A 16,217-nucleotide genomic window follows, 5' to 3' on the forward strand; every position below is an offset into this window, starting at 1 on the left:
CCTCGAGCAAACAAAGTTGTATCAAAGTTAAGCTCTGTTCGGACCTCTAAAAAATGAACGCCCTATAACTACATATGATTCTATGTTAAGGCATTAGAAACATTGCAAGAATAGAAATTATGAAAATATGCTGAAAATGTAAAGACTCGAAATTGCCAGAAAGGGAAAATTTTATATATATTCCGGAAAATACTTACAAAGGACCAATAAAAATGACCTCAAAATAAACAAAAAATGTACATAAGACAAAAACTAAAAAAGTACTAAGGCGTCTACGCCTAATCTTCACCAGGGCCCGACTCGTCACCAGAGCCGTCGGAGCCTTCGAAACCCTCAGAGCCTTCGGCACCTTTAGGCTCGTAAAGCTTCTTCGCCTCGGCCTCGGATTTTTTGGCTTCCTCGATCTCAGCAGACAGGTCAAAACCTCAGGCATGGATCTCCTCGAGGGTCTCTCTTCGGGATAACCGCTTTATATATTCGGCCTTTGCCTTTAGGCGAACCTCAGGTGCCTCCATATCGGCCTTGTATTGGGCCACCATTTCTTTGGCATCGGCAGAGGTTTTATCCAACTTGGACTTCACTGCCTCGTATTCTCTACCGAGGGCGTCCCGCTCTGTGAAAACTGATCTCAGCTGTGCTCGGAGATCATCATTCAGCTGAAACCACTTGTCAGCTTTCTCCTTCGCCACCCAGAGTTGGACCTCTACTGATGTTAGCTTCGCCTTGGCGGTTTCCTTCTCCAAAGCCAGTAGGTCCATTTTACTTTTCCGCATATCATCCATGGCTTGGACCTCGTTCATCTCAGCTCGGAGTTGGTCGATCGGGTCGATCTTCTGTTGGACCTGCGAGGTTGGGTTGTTAGTCATCACGACTAGCTCCTTATTTTTAGCTTCAAAGACCTTTACCTTTTTAACCAGGTCGGCATGTTCCCGTCTCAGTGTCAAAGCTTTCTTATCATCCCTGTCCAGCTCGGCCTGAAGGTCCTTGATGGCCTCATCCTGTTGTTCACTGAGGAGCTTGAACATGTCATTTTTCTGCACCTGCTCCTTAAGCTCGAACTCGAGCTGGCTGATTTCGAAGCGGTACCGGAAGAAGCTCTCATGGTAAAGCACCGAGGCCTGCAAAACTACGAAAATAGTAAGAGACATCGAAACTTAAGTGGAATTCAAGAGGGAGTATTGATGCCTTACCTGGTTCAGCGCCTATTGCGCCTCGTTAGAAGAGACACATCGCGCCCACCTCATTCATCTTTGTTTGGTCCTCCTCGTTCACCAGGCATCGGAGGTAGCTGGCTATGCCCACGGGAGCAGATAGAACTTGAGCATCCTCAAGGACTGTAAGAATGATTGTTCTCTTGCGAACGGGGTCCACACTCAGAGCAGTAAACTACTTCACCAGTTTTGGGCTCGAACTCGGCCCGCCAACTTCCAAAGGCACGTCCTTCTTCGGGACCTCCAGGTCGCCCAACCCGGAAAAATCTTCCAAAGTGGACATGTCCACGCCATCGAAGAAGGAGTGAAGAGGGTCGTCTGCGCTGTGAACTCCTTCACTTGACTTCTCATTTCCTTCTTGGGCCTTCTCAAGCATTGACTCGGTGTAGGAGGGTATCTCAATGATGTCTATTACACCGGTTGCCTCCTTCGTAGTAGAAGCGTCTTCTCTGGAGGTCTCAGCCCCCGTCTCCATTTCGGCCTCTCGAGTCGGAGGGAGATCGGCCTCATGGCTCTCTCCCTCGGCTGCCGCCTGCTCCCCGGCAAGGGTCGATCCGTGAGCAACAAATGTCATCTTCTTCAGACTCATCCCGGAGCAGGCAAAGTGAGTCAAAATCCGGCAACCGGGAGTTGGTGCTCTTCTTTGGCATACGAGCCCGGAAAGTCGCCCTCTTTTCCTGTTCTTATTCTCCCCTGCAGAAGCCCCGGGCTATCCCGTAACGGAGGGATCAACGGATAGGAACGCATCCTCGTCTCCTTTCAGCGGCCTAAGTTCGGTGGTCTTAGGCAAACTTGCAAAGGAAAGAAAAAGGGTCAGCGTTATGTAAGTTCGGAGCGTAATAGTAACTATTCTGAGAAGAGCCTTACCATGAGAACGGGCCTCCCATAGGCCGTTCGAAAGCTTACGCCACGAGTGCTCAAAGTACGACATCTTCTTGCAGATGCCTTCGATCCACTCCTTGAGCCGGGGGATCGCATTGGGAACCCGAGCAACAGCTGCATGATCACAAATATTGATGGTGAGAAAGTGAACAAAGAAGACTCGACACTCAAGGAAAAACTACACTTACGAGATGCATCCCATTTTTCGGGAAATGGCAGGAACTCGGGAGGGATAAAATCTTCAGTCTTCACCCGAACGAAGTGCCCCTGCCAACCTCGGTCTCGATCCTCGTCGATACTCGAAAAGTGGGCCTTGCTGGCCCGGCGAGTGACCTTGATTAGTCCCCCTCAAAAAATTCGGGGTTTGTATAGATGGAGTAGGTGGTCGAGGGTGAACCGAGGAGACTCGGTGTTGTTCACAAAATAACGTAGGAGGATCACGATGCTCCAAAGAGACGGGTGGATTTGCCCAAGGCACACCTCGTATCTCTTGCAAAAGACCAAAACTACTGGTCTACCGGGCCCAGTGTGAAGGGATAAGTGTAAACACTTAAATACCCCTCCACATGAGTGATAATATCGTCCTCAGGCCCGGGACTACTACGTCCTTACCCCCCCACCCCATTTACAGTCCTCTCGGACTATGGGAAGGGTATCTTTGTTGACAAACCATATATATCTCGATGCCCCTTCACCCCGGTCTTGTTTGGATGAGGCCTTCTCGACTTTGAAGTCGTCTGCGATTGAACAGCCCCCGGGAATAAAGCTTTTCATGGGGGGTTCTGGGGCCACTTCGGGAGCAACCACCTCGGGAGCAGCTGTCTTGAGAACAACCACTTCGGGAACGACCGCCTCGGTACCTGTGGCTGGGTGAGAAGATGAAGAGGCAGCCTGCTGAGGAACTAATTTGAAGTCTTGGCCATCGTGATCTCGAGAATAAGAAGATTTGAAGGGAAGATATGAAGGTTTGAAGGAAAGATATAATGGTTTGAAGGAAAAGATATGAAGGTTTGAAGATAGGATGAATATCTGGGTAGAAACCTAAGAACAGTTATGAAGATTTGAAGATCAAAGGTAAAGAGATGAAGATTTAAAAGAGTTGGATGCCGCTAGAGAATTCGAAGATAAAAGCTAGGATCGGAAAGTGGAAGAAGTACAAAAGGTCGAAGCTTTTATAGGAGAAATTGTAATCATTATGCGACGTTTCACATTCGGAGGCGACCAGCCGATGGTTGACACGTGTCCGAAGTCAGAACGACATGACTGATGGGACGTTTTGGCTTATTCGTCATCTCGGTTGTAACGTACGAAGGAAGGAACCGGGGTTCATCTATCATTTTCCATCATTTCGGCAAACCTACTCTCTGAGAAACGAGGGAACTATCTGTATACGGGTGAACTCGGGGTCAGCACACACCCCGAGTTCTCGATGAATCAAACGAAGTATGTATGTATGAGATAGAGACGGAATCTGAGAACTCTTTGGTTCGAGTCTGGAATGGGGTGCTCGCCACCGGGCCCGGCAAGACAACACCCCAGAACCCGGAAGGAGCTCCAAGACCTCGGAAAGCATTACAAACAGTTGCACACGACTAACAGAGGGCCGTGATATCCGCACCCAACCGGATATCACGGCGCGGATCTCGTCCGATGCCGGTAGCGTATCAGTGACTGATGTACAAGGAGGATTTTTACCTTTTTTAGAATTGTACTAGGGATAAAACTCCCCTACTATATAAAGGGGAAGTTTCTTATTCAGTAGATACATTGTAACACGCATATCAAAGCAATACAAACTTATTTCTCTGCTTTCTAGATATTGAAAGGTTCTTATTTTAATCATAGTTCTTCGTACACGTTTGACTTCGAATCGAGGGTCCGATCGAAGTTAAACTACTGTTAAGTTTAAATTCGAGCTCGGACTCAACGTCACAACTGGTTTGGTTATTTATTTCTTCTTTAATTCGTTTATCTAACATTTTGGTTACTTGTGTGGAATCAATCCAGATATCCTTAAAATCGCATACAAATTTAATTGTTATCCGTTTTTAGGATAAACAATAATTGTAACCTACCATCTATTTTGTTCTTAAACCACACTTCCATAAGAAGACTTTAGTAAAACTGCCAACTAATCGTAACTTTTGGATCTCAAATATTAGTAAAAGTCCCCTGTAATTATAAGTTTTTATACTTAAAAAAAGAAAATTGCATCCTTGTTTTAGCATCAAATTACAGTAATTTGCCCCATTGGATTTAAGTTATATACGCTAATACTCAGTATAATTTGACTTGTTATAATAGATTAGTTACCATTTCTACCAGGTTATCAATTAATGTTGATATGCAATTTTCTCTCTTTTCTTTCTTTCTCTTGCAATCGTTATTTTGCAACTCCTTCAAAATGTCTTAGAAGACTAATTTAGATAATACATCAGAGTATCAATCAGTGAGCATTCAATCCCTTTTGAGTTTCAAGTATTGGTAACATGTAATTCACCAAAAGTAGCCAGTTTATCCTTTCGAAGAGAAAAGGGAAAGGAAAAACCAGTTTACATCATTATCTACTTTAACCACTTGAGAATTCCTACTACCGTAAAAACAACTATAATAATCAATAAATCTAGAATAGGGATCATCATACTTAAGCTTCCGAAAAGAATCACAACCCTTATAACATTTTCACATATCAATTAGCTAGTATACAATGATCAAGCTACAACTTTCATACAAAATTCTATTAATCCGCGATCCCTAAAGCAAGACTTACCTTAGAAGAAAATAACGATCAAAAGAATCCCAAGCTGACTCATCAATGATCTTTTGGCTAAAATCACACGAACCTTCACCGATCATCTTGTCATGTAACTTAACCACCAATGAGAATAAATTAGATAAAAATGGGTTTGAAAGGAACGGTTGTATGGCCTCACCAATTTCTTCAACTTCAGGGAGCATCAACTTTCTATCGTCTTGTTTCCCCTTAAAAATACAGTTTGACAAGCCATAAAAGGCAAGTAAATTTGCATAGAGAGGTAAGAAGGCATCTTTATGGTTACCAACCCCACCAATCCAATCAGCTCCTCCCTGTGCAACAACATAGTCTTTGGCAAATAATACCAACTTCTGTGCAAACCTCCTCCTCCAGTTCTGCAAGAAGTCTTTCACCTCATGTACGTTACAGGGTTCAATTAACAAAAATCTTGAAGCTGGAAGTTTCTCCAAATGAAAACAGCATATCTGGCAGATCAACAGTTTTTCTTCATGATGGTTGTCAATCTCCTTGTCAAAGACACGTTTGACAAGATCTCCTTCGGAAATAAAACAAGCATGGTTAGCAGAATCTAGAACCCTGCGGCAAAGGAAGTCAAGGTAGTCAAGACAGTGGCCAAAAATTGATGAGAGATGCTTGAAGCTCCTCTCGATCACTTGTTCTACTTGGCTTGGGACCACTCCTGTCACGAAGCTTCTTTCAGATCTTTTAGATGTAAGACAATTCTGGACATCTAAGGCGAGTTTTCTCCTAAGACTCTCATCTTCATCCTCGAGAAGCCTAATGCATGAAAACCATAAATCCAGGATTTTATGGGCATACATATTAACCACCTTTTCTTGCTTAAACGAGGAGCAGAAATTGCCATCAGGAATTTGGTTATTGTAGACTGAAGGACCAATAACTTTGGCTTGATCCAACAAACCAGATGCTATCATAGACTCTGCAGCCGCCCTACGCATGTTTACAGGCTCTGACGCATCAGTGTGTTGTTCAATTAGGTCTACATAATAGCTGATGCACTCGTAAAAGACAGATAATTTAGATGGATCAGATGGATCATGGGGGTTGAATTCACCAGCTTTGACATTTTGCAAATCTACAACTGAAATACTAAGCGAGCTAGCAAATTGCTTTATACAAATCCCCATGCAACAAAGAAGCATCTCTCGAGTCTTTGAATGCCTAGTGACCTTGTATAAGGAAACCACCTTGTCCCAGAACTGGAGCACTGACTCGCTATCCATATCACCAAAAAATTTAGGATCTGCACACTCTTCTCCATTATTATGATACTCCTGCTGACTCCAGCTGTAGATAATCTTCAGAATGTAATTCAAACATTTATGGTTATTGTCCAACGTTAAAAGCTTCATCACACAGGTCTGGAGATCGACGCTGGTGAAGCAACTTCTCTTTATCTCATTATATTCTGGTGACTTGAGAAATAAAAGAAACCACTTCAGTGTTGCAATCCGAACTTCATATGAAGTGTCAGAGATCGAACGTATTAGCCTTTCCTGGAATCTGCTGAAAGAAATTTCATTTACAGATATCTTTGATAAGTTTGAACCAGAAGGAGGGCCTCCTGATGGTATTAACAGATACTCTTCAGCAACTTCTTTAGATGTTTGGTAAACACAATTAAAATATGAACTTGCAGCTTGCTTCCGAAGTTCTGAGATGGTTGGATCAAAATATGTTGGTGCACAAGCCACTCCTAAATCTAAACATTCTGAAGATAGCCGCCAAAGGAGGCTCCAAATGACATCAATATTGTCGCTCATTTGACATGTTCTTGCAACACTTAGCATGCTATCTAGCACCTTCAAAATGCAGCTGTTGATAATTGGGCAAGGACATTGCTCAGGACTCCCAATCCATGAGCGTGAAGCAAGAATATGAATCAATTCAGCAAGAATATTATCTTTTTTGGAAACATCAGCTAGATCTCTGCAGTTTGTGTCTAGAAGAGAGTTCAACTGTAATAACATCCCATGAAGTGAATTAAAAGAGCTATTTACTCTAATGGAAGAGAGAGACGAATCAGAATTCTCGACGTGCTCGCCAGCACCAGGTAACTCGGAGGCAATATTTAGGAGGACAAATGGAAGCTTTTCATTAGACACTAAACCTGTTAGAGCTCTTGATGCGAAAACACGAATACGAAGATTGCTCTGGACTGAGCATTTCCTGATGAGTGGCATGAACAGGAAAGGATCCAGGGGATCTCCAGCTTCACTTGCAATTGGAGAAGGTTTGAGTCGAGATAAGAGAATCAGGACCGGACATAAGCTGGGGTGCACAACTTTAGCCATGCTGGACCTTAAATGTTCAGATGATCCATCCAAAAGTGACTCAGTTGCAATTTTTAGCTCATTAAATAAGAACAAATGCAAGGGAGGGTACCTACACGACAAACAGTCAGGAAAGTGATTAGAGAATATCTGCTTTTCCTTAAACAAGACATAGCAACAATCATACCCACAAATGAAACAACTAGTGGGCATAAGAACGGATTCTCCAAAAGCCAGAAATAATGATGATTGATTACTTTGTCATCTTCTACAGAATCACAGATTCAATTTCCCAAAATCAAACACTTGGTTCACACTTCAGAAACAATAGAAGAAACATGACAAATGCAATTGATATATAGTACTGTTCAGATATACTCCATCCGTTTTAAAAAAAATGAACCTATTACCTTTTTAGTCAGTTTCAAAAAGAATGAATCCTTACTAAATTTGGAAAAAATTTAACTTTAAAATTTCCATTTTACCTTAATGAGATGATTTATAGCCACGCAAATATCTATGGATTATTTTAGACCACAAGTTTCAAAAGTCTTTTCTTTTTACTTAAATTTCGTGCCCAGTCAAATAAGTTCAAAAAAAATTGAAACGGAGGGTATGCATCAAGCCAACAAAAAATGAGTAGAAAAATTATGTTCTCAGATTTAAAACCTCACACAAACAAAAGAAACTAACAAGTTTTTTATTAAGGGTTGGAGGGGGGAGGGGGTTTATTTGAGGTCATTTGGGGGAAAAGGAGCATGTGAATATAATCAGCATACATGTAAGCTTTTATCCATGTAGCATGTTCATAGTATGAATGATTTATTTCTAAGTTACAGGAAAAGCCTACAATTTTTTGGAATCTAATATGTCAAAATAAACATCAGGAAATAAACAGATTCAAGAGTATGAAATTTTGAAGGAAAAAAAAACACAGTTTCTTGTAATATACAGGCCTAAATATCAAGAATAAAACAAACTCAAGATTACCAAAATAAAAAAGAAACCATTGATTTTTCTTTGTGCCGCGGTTCTTTTCCAAGGGTTTTGTTTGAACCGGGTGTAGTTAGTTTTATTTTGTTAGTAGTAGGAAACCTTGTGCTAGGATTTGAATTGAAAGCAATATATCTTAACTTTATGATGCCTTGAGAATAGTGAATTATTTAGTGTAACGCTTAGGCTAAGTTTTTGACTCTTGTATAAGTACCTGAAATTGTATGACCTTAACTTTGCTTAACTGCTTTGACTAGAGTGTCTTGATGAGTCCGATCCTGAGTGAGTTATATGCCATGTGTGTGTGAGGTTTTGCGTTATTATGTGCATTGCATTTGATGTCTAGAACTTACCCCGTATGTTTGCAAAGCGAAATGGTAGTTTTGTTCAGTCTTGGAAGTGATATAGGCGTTTCTTTATTGAGCCAGTTATATGCTATTACCCACCTAATTGAATGTATCTTAGTTAACCCCGTTGAGCCTGGAATCATGTTTCTTTGGCCACTACTAATTTATAGGTTAATTGAAGATAGACTTGTTGGTTCCTTATGGTCTTTCTTGATTTTATAAAGTTCAAATAAACCAAAACATGAAGGCATACTATGGGAAAGTAGTTTAAATGGTAGAACAGAGAAGACGAGTTTTATCTGATTTTCAAATGTGAAAAGCACCTTTTCCTTCAATTGCAAGAAACGATACAACCATACAGCAAATATAAACAATTACTTCGCAGAAGAATATGATCAAAATTCGATGAAAAATAAGACAGCATATAGATAACTAATAGTGGTCTAATAGAAGCACATAACACAAAGCATAAATTATGATAAATAAAGATCAGAAGAGACCCATCCTGTTATACCTATGAAAGAATTCAAGCCCTGTTATAGCACGCCTGACTGATGCTCGCTTGTGCACATTCAGAAATCCAACCATGCGACGAACCAAAGCAGTATAAGCAAGACAGGCACTGTTCCGTATCTCCCAATGTGGAGAAGAGAAACACCGTATCGAGATAATCAAAGCCTCAGCAGAAAAACCCGATGTATCAGTTGCTAGGTTGGTATCATTAAAAGCAACTCTAAGGACATTGAAAGCATGCACAGTAGGAACAACACCCTCATCTCGAATCTTCGAAATCCTTTCAGCGTCATATATATCAAGGGCGACTTCAGAAAAATTAGCTGGACTTTTTGCCTCCACAAAACCATTGCAGGCATCAGCACTGAAACTGTTTGCTTCAGTATGATCTGTTAAAGACTTATTAGCAACATCTATTAACCATCGTAATGCCCTAGGCAAAAGCCTTTTTGGTGTGCCCTGCGGCTCTGAAAGGAAGAAAGCAATAAATGCTGCAGGAATACCAGCACTTCTCCTTAGGAGATCATCCACTGTTTGTCCCTTGGCTACTGTTCGTTCCATAAGTTGCTCCATCCAAGACTCAGTCAACTTACAAAGTCTGCAAAAACGAAAAGTAACCTTAGCAAATGAATTCAGAATGCATGTCGTTTATCTTTGTAGTGAACTCTGCTATAATCCTAACAATGAAAGTCCAACATCGTCAAATGCAATATGGCACGAATTAAAATCCATCAATTTCCTAGTCCTCATAAGTAACAGCAGTTATCCATTAGAGACTACTGTAAACAGACACTAAACAGAAAATCAATAGCCAATCTTCAGATAAAAAGTTATCAAGCTGGAGAAATGGTGTCAAACGAAAGTCTTCCTTTCTGATAATTTTAAAAAGAGAACAGCGTTAGTCCACCTATCATACCTGTTACACCTTTTTTAAAACTTTCTACATCTGCAATATTTTTTATTTTTTTTCATTTTTCAATTTTCTATTTTTCTTGAAGGGCAATGCAAAGGGAGGGATGAGAGTTGGACAGAAACAGCCGTAAAATTGGTATCTCCAAAGAAACAGGAATTGGAAGAAAAAACAAATAATAGACCTGAATAACAATAACAAGGTAGCAAATGAGTTAACAAGAATGCCTTATCTACTGAACGCAGGTCAACACCTCTGTCATGAAGCAAACAACAAACTAAATTATCTACAGCACAATATTCAGATATCTCCTTTTTCCTCTGCATTGACAATACATGAGTGAGCTTGCTTACAAGTGCGCGACAATGAGTTTTAAGAGATTTAAATTTAAATCTATCTTTCATTACTCCCTTACTAAACTCTGATTACAATATAACAACAAAGATTCAAAAAGTTCAACTCCAACCTTATCTTAGAGGTGGTATGACAGACAGAGGAACTAAAAAACTTTAAGATGTCACATACTGCCATTAACCTGAAGCAAGGTTGGAAGTGTCACTATTTTGGCTTTTTCCTTTCAATTTTTGCTTGCTTTGTCGCTTTAAAGCTTACAAGCTACTCAGGCTCACGAATTTTCAATGTTACTTGCTCAAGTAGGGAAGCGATCTGAGCTCAACCTCACTAATTTTGAGCTCACATCATCGCAAGCAGAACTCAATCTCTTTGATACTATGCTCTAGTTCATAAAACCCAATAGGACGGAGAATTCCCTTTCAAGTCCTTTTTTTAGGGGGTTGTTCTTCCCCCTTTCCACATGGGGAAAACCCAAAGAACAAAGGAATATACCCTAGACCCTCTCATGTTCTCCTACTCTCCTCTTAGCTGCAGCCCACTGAAGGAGTTGCAGTACTCGCGGGTTTGCTGATTACTAGTACTGGATTCTATCCCTTTCTTGGTGTCTGCTTCCCCACCTCTCTGTACTAGCAATCTGCCCAGGGTTCCTCCCATTGAAATCGGTGAGTCTTAAATGAAAATGAGAATTTTAGTCATTTTCAGTAATTAACAAACAGATAGATGAAAAGGAGATGTCTGCTGTGAAACCACAGCATCATTCAGTTTTCTGATTTTAGAGAGAAATTATCTTAAGCTAGACCAAAGATAAGCATGCCGCTTACAGCCTTGGCACTGGAATTCCTGCAAAACAACTAAGCATGTCGAAAACATGACTGCACATATAAAAATAGAATCCAGTACACATACCTTGAATCATTCGAACAAAGTAATCGATTGCAAAGAGCAGTAAATCCAGCCCTTGTCTTATCAATAGCACCATTATGCTTCATTTTCAAAAGGACTTCCAAGAAATAGTTGCCAATTACCTCGAGTTGTTTCAGATCAAGCATTGCGCCAGACTTCATATTGGATAAATCAGTTTCATGAACAACTTGGAAACCTGATTCAGAAACATCTGAAGTAGGTAAAGGAACCTTTCTTATTATTGTTCCCAAAAGAAGGCTCACCTGAAACAATGTAGATGAGAAGATATTGATCCTTCTGGAATTTTTAAGAATATAAACTTCATATAAAGTAGTTGATTACAATCTACGATTCCTTCTTTTTGTTTTTTTAATAGCGTTGGTGTCTGGGCCAGCTTGAGTACACCTCGACTATTCCATCGGGTACCTGCTACCTCCCACTAACACAGGTACCGGATAACTCTACCCACTAAGACCTATGCAGATGAGAAGAAATCATCTAATGTTTATCATTCCAGCTTCAGCCACAAAGGTTGTAATAGAAGAGGGGGGAAGGGTAGAAAATGCATTCTCTTCCATCAGTTGAACTATGAACTATAAAGTTAGTCGGCCTGAGTACAAAAAAGCAAGGAAAAAAATAATGACAGCACAACAATGAGTGATGACATAATTTAACCATCAACCTCATATAAGTTCTATTAATTAGTTAGCTACTTGGACAAATGGGATAAATAGCCAGTTTTTATACCTCTTTCATAGCAAGCCAACAACCAACCATAACTATCTGCTCAGTTTGCCTGCCATCCCGCACCACTTTTGTATTTTCTACCTTGTCTGAGGTAGATAGGGACTCATCCATCTCATGAGGAACCTCTAACAAAAGAGCATCATCATCCATTTCCTCCATATCCTCAGGTAAGTACCAAGCATCAGCAGATACCACCCAAAGGGCCAATGAAGTTATCCGCATGACCAACTCCATAATCTTCTCCAATACCACTTTCATTTCGGATATACTGCAGACTACTGCATCCGAATCCCAGTCCAGTTCCTCAAAAGTATATCGAAGAGCAAGCAAAGCACCATGAACAAAGCTGCCCCTACATGCTTCTGAGAGATCCTTCTCTCCAACCTGAACAACCGCATCCAACCAATCAATCAGTGATCTTAAATACTCTATTGCTGGAGGTGCAAACTTACAAGCCTTATTCTCCCCATTTGGCAGCTTCAACAGTGGTTGCGGAGAGACATCGTTAGATGAGGCATTAACAACCCAACCAAGATCCAAAACATACTTTCTGAATATAAGCCGTAAGGTCAAAGCTCCAGCATCACTCTCTCTGACACGTGGACTACAGACTAGCTTCTTAGCCCAAACAATTGCTTCACTAACCCTGTCCTGGCTATCAATTCCAGGAAGAGGGGTAGGAAAATGCAGCAGAATACGAAAAGAACTCTCTCTAAGTCGGTCCCAACTATCAACAATTGATCCAACCAGCAATAGAGTTGATTCAGGTAAAAGAAGACCCTTATTGTAGGGATAAAGACAGAATTGAGGAGAAACAGCATCAATGTTTCCTTCTGTAGAAAGCACAATAGACCAAACATTTAGCATTATCAATAAAAGCTCCATTGCCATTATCTTTCTCTCATATGGAGCAGATGGGTAGCACGAAAAGAACAGAAAGCAACTCAACCACATCATAAAGTTAAAAAGTTCATCTGCCCTGTCTTCAAACGTATCCCCTGTTCTTTTGGCAACAGAATTTCTCCTTGTGTCATTATGTGCAAGGGGTTGCCAACCTCCCTGCTTAACTTGCCTCTCCAATGCTGTTCGAACCCGGGAAAAGAACTTCCTAAATAAGCTTGTCCACTTCATCTGGAAAGCAGTTGAGCAACATCTCATGTTCAAAGGAACTGCTACCTTCATCAGACTGAGTTCCAATGACGATGGTAAACTTGCGGTCTTTGGATTTATGAACAGAGATTCTGCTGCATCAATCCGAAGCGACTCATCAATATGGGTAAGTGCCAAAACCAGATATTTCACTGGGACTTTAATCTCAATCCCCTTAATGCAGGCAACAGCATCTCTATTTTCCAAGTTCTGCTCCATGTCTTCCGTGGATGACAAAGAATTATTAGACCAATCAATATCCCCTTCCAGCAAAGCAAGTAAACGAGAAACCTTAAACAATGAAACTAAAACAGCCACGCGCTCTTCAAGCGCAGGAGTCATACCCCTAAAATCCAGCTCAGTAAGAAATACTTCACCATTGTCCCCACCACATCCAACGCCAATAAAAGCAAGCATAGGAAATATAGCATCAACATCCAGTTCAAGAACTACTGGCAGTGCGTAGGTGTTAAGATTTGAGCGGAGTTTCGAATGTCCAGAAACTAGGCCAGACAAAAGTGGAGGCAGGCAATGACCTCTATATTTGTTGTACCCACTTTCAACATCATAACTACTCCAATACTCATCACGCAAACACTCAAGGAAACACTTGAGGAATGTTGTTGAAGCACAGCACACGTCATCATCAATGTATGCCTTTATCGTTTCAAACAACAGATCTGGTCTCATACTTAAAAGTGTCCTTGCGCCCAGCCTCTTGGTAAGGGATGCTAAAGGAACGTATCTTCCTTTACAACGTGGTCCCAGGCGAAGAAGATCAAAAGCAACCTTCCTCATAAACAATTTGAATGTATCACTACCCTCTACCCAGTGCAGACTAGCCTGAATGTCTAAGAAGAGATCAAAAATAAGATGCACTTGTTTGACTGTTTGGCTCAAAGGATCTTCCAAATTATTCCACACTATTTGCAACAACCGTGTCCCAATGTCCTCAGAAATGGGATCATAACTTATTTCACAACTTCCATTCTTATCTAACATCAACGTTTTAACCTGCTGCAGGCAAATCTGCATCACAGTAAGAGCATGAAAATTGAAGTGACTGTCAGTTGGATTCTCACAAAAATTACAAAGCTCAGGCAAAATCCCATCATAAAGAATCATCTTGATTGATTCCTCGTTATCATCTGATATAAGAAACCCAATATTCAATACTGTCCTTGAGACTGCAGTTAAAATACCTCGAATCAAACAAAGTCTGCTCAACGACAAAAACTTACTTAATTCACCAATCAAATCGCCCTTAAACGGGATTTTTTCAACTACATCCTTAAATTCAAACTCATCACACACAATTTCACTCTCATTAAAAATTCCTTCCATAATAAACAATCCAAGCTCTTGAGGACTAAGACAAACCTGTAACGCTGCGCAAAAACTCACCCCTGCAGCCACTAAACAATCCCTAGAAAATGATTCCGATTTCAAAATACTCAAAACAGTAATCAAAATTCTCTCTAGAAAAACACAATTATCACCTGCAGGATTAACAAACTTCAAAGGAAACCGTTGAAGCAAGTAATACATACACGAAAGTGCTTCATTGCATTGTTCCATTACGATAGGTGACGGTCTAGAATAATTCTTCAGCTCTTGTAATACCTCGCTTAACCCTAATACAACATTTAAACTAACCAAAACCGCACATTCTTCAACAATTTCAACTAAGTACCCTAATTTCGGTGTGCTCATCATAGACAACGCTGCTCTAGAAACACAAAATCTCTTCCCTTTTTCGCCATATTCTTCGCAAAGTTCACGAAAACAGTTTTGAATTAAGTTATGAAAATTCTTGCATTTGACAAGCACGGAGAGTAAAGTTCTATGCAATGGCTGTGAATTTTCTAGAAAGAGAATTTCTAGGTAAAATCTGGAAGCTGTAGAGATTGATGACACGTCAGCATTGGGGTTTGAGAGTAATTCGGCGAAAGCTGAAGCGATGGTTTTAGCGTGAGTGAGCTGAGAGTATGTGGATGATAAGGAGGTGAAGTGTTTGAGTTCGGTGTAGAAGTGAGTGGAAGGTGTTTGATGAAATGCGTCACTGAAATTTTTGGGAAATAATACGGCACTGTAAGTGTAACGATGACGATGCTGTAAGGCTCTCCACTTAGCTGACATGTCGGTATTTCGGTATTTGGATTAAACGGAGGTTATGTCACCGGAAGTTTGGTATGGGAGAAGACGGTGCCGACTTTGGTGGTTCTTTGCAAGGATTGTTTGGGGTTCAACAAGGGTTTTTAGGAGAATTGTATAGTTGGGAAACGAATTGACCAACGTACCCCTGCACATTTATTTTTCCTTTTTTGTTTGAAGCGTGCTATGATAAAATTTCCAGCAAATATTGGCAATTAGAAGCCATTAAAATTTTAAAGTTAGGGATCAGTTACTTGACTAATCATGAACATATAACCTCAGTATAGCATGTTATTTATTGTATTTTTTTTTGGGTTACTAAATTATGATTATTTTATACAATTAACTGTTGTTATAACTCATCTTAACTTTATAATATAAAAAAAATTATACACTATCAACGCATAAAAATAACTTAAACTCATAACTCAAACAGAGACACTTCATCAATAGAAAAAGAACTTAATCATATTTGAATATTATATGATTAAGCTTCCACAATTAGATGGAATGGTCAATGAAATGATCAAACTTTTTTTATGCTAACTTGTTGCTATAACAATACATCTCTGCTCATAACAAATGATGCAAGGGGTGATCTCTGATTGAGTTTAATTTTGGACCCCTAGTTTCTCTCAGAGCATGCACATCTATATGTTCTCGGCCCAAATCGTTTTTTATGAAGATTGCGCACTGAAATTAACCCAATCCGTTGAGTAACTCGTAAAAGCGCAAAAATAAAGCCATTGTAGAAACAATGGAGTACTAAGGCGGGCCATGTGAAATGTTTACGGGAACTTTACATAACTGTCACCGTTTAAAATAAATATAACAAATTCTTAGGATGAAATCCAATATTACAGTTGTGGCAGAAAAATATTTATATTTGTAGCACACAATTCTATCAAAATAGGAATATTAATTATTAATCCATAAACATAAGCAATTTGAATGGAAAGTCAATACATCCTTCTTAAGTTTTTC

The 16,217-nt window shown here is 40.2% G+C and overlaps 1 protein-coding gene across 1 annotated transcript; it reads right to left on the reverse strand.

Moving 5' to 3' along the window:
• Window positions 1–4,704: 4,704 nt before the first annotated feature.
• On the reverse strand, window positions 4,705–15,391 carry LOC104086977 (uncharacterized). Its single transcript, XM_009591344.3, has 4 exons — window positions 11,931–15,391; window positions 11,187–11,446; window positions 9,018–9,614; window positions 4,705–7,275 (listed from the first exon to the last, which is right to left on the reverse strand). The coding sequence occupies exons 1-4, from the start codon at window positions 15,216–15,218 to the stop codon at window positions 4,860–4,862; spliced, it is 6,561 nt and encodes a 2,186-aa protein (XP_009589639.2). The 5' UTR covers window positions 15,219–15,391; the 3' UTR covers window positions 4,705–4,859.
• Window positions 15,392–16,217: the final 826 nt, after the last annotated feature.

This window comes from Nicotiana tomentosiformis, chromosome 9 (genome assembly GCF_000390325.3).
Source record: "Nicotiana tomentosiformis chromosome 9, ASM39032v3, whole genome shotgun sequence".
NCBI lineage: Eukaryota > Viridiplantae > Streptophyta > Magnoliopsida > Solanales > Solanaceae > Nicotiana > Nicotiana tomentosiformis.

Coding starts and splice junctions, on each gene's coding strand:
- LOC104086977 (XM_009591344.3), bottom strand. CDS start 15,218: ATGTCAGCTAAGTGGAGAGCCTTACAGCATCGTCATCGTTACACTTAC. Junction 11,447..11,930: donor GTTGGCTTGCTATGAAAGAG/GTATAAAAACTG, acceptor ACATTGTTTCAG/GTGAGCCTTCTTTTGGGAAC. Junction 7,276..9,017: donor GGGCTTGAATTCTTTCATAG/GTATAACAGGAT, acceptor TTTGTCGTGTAG/GTACCCTCCCTTGCATTTGT.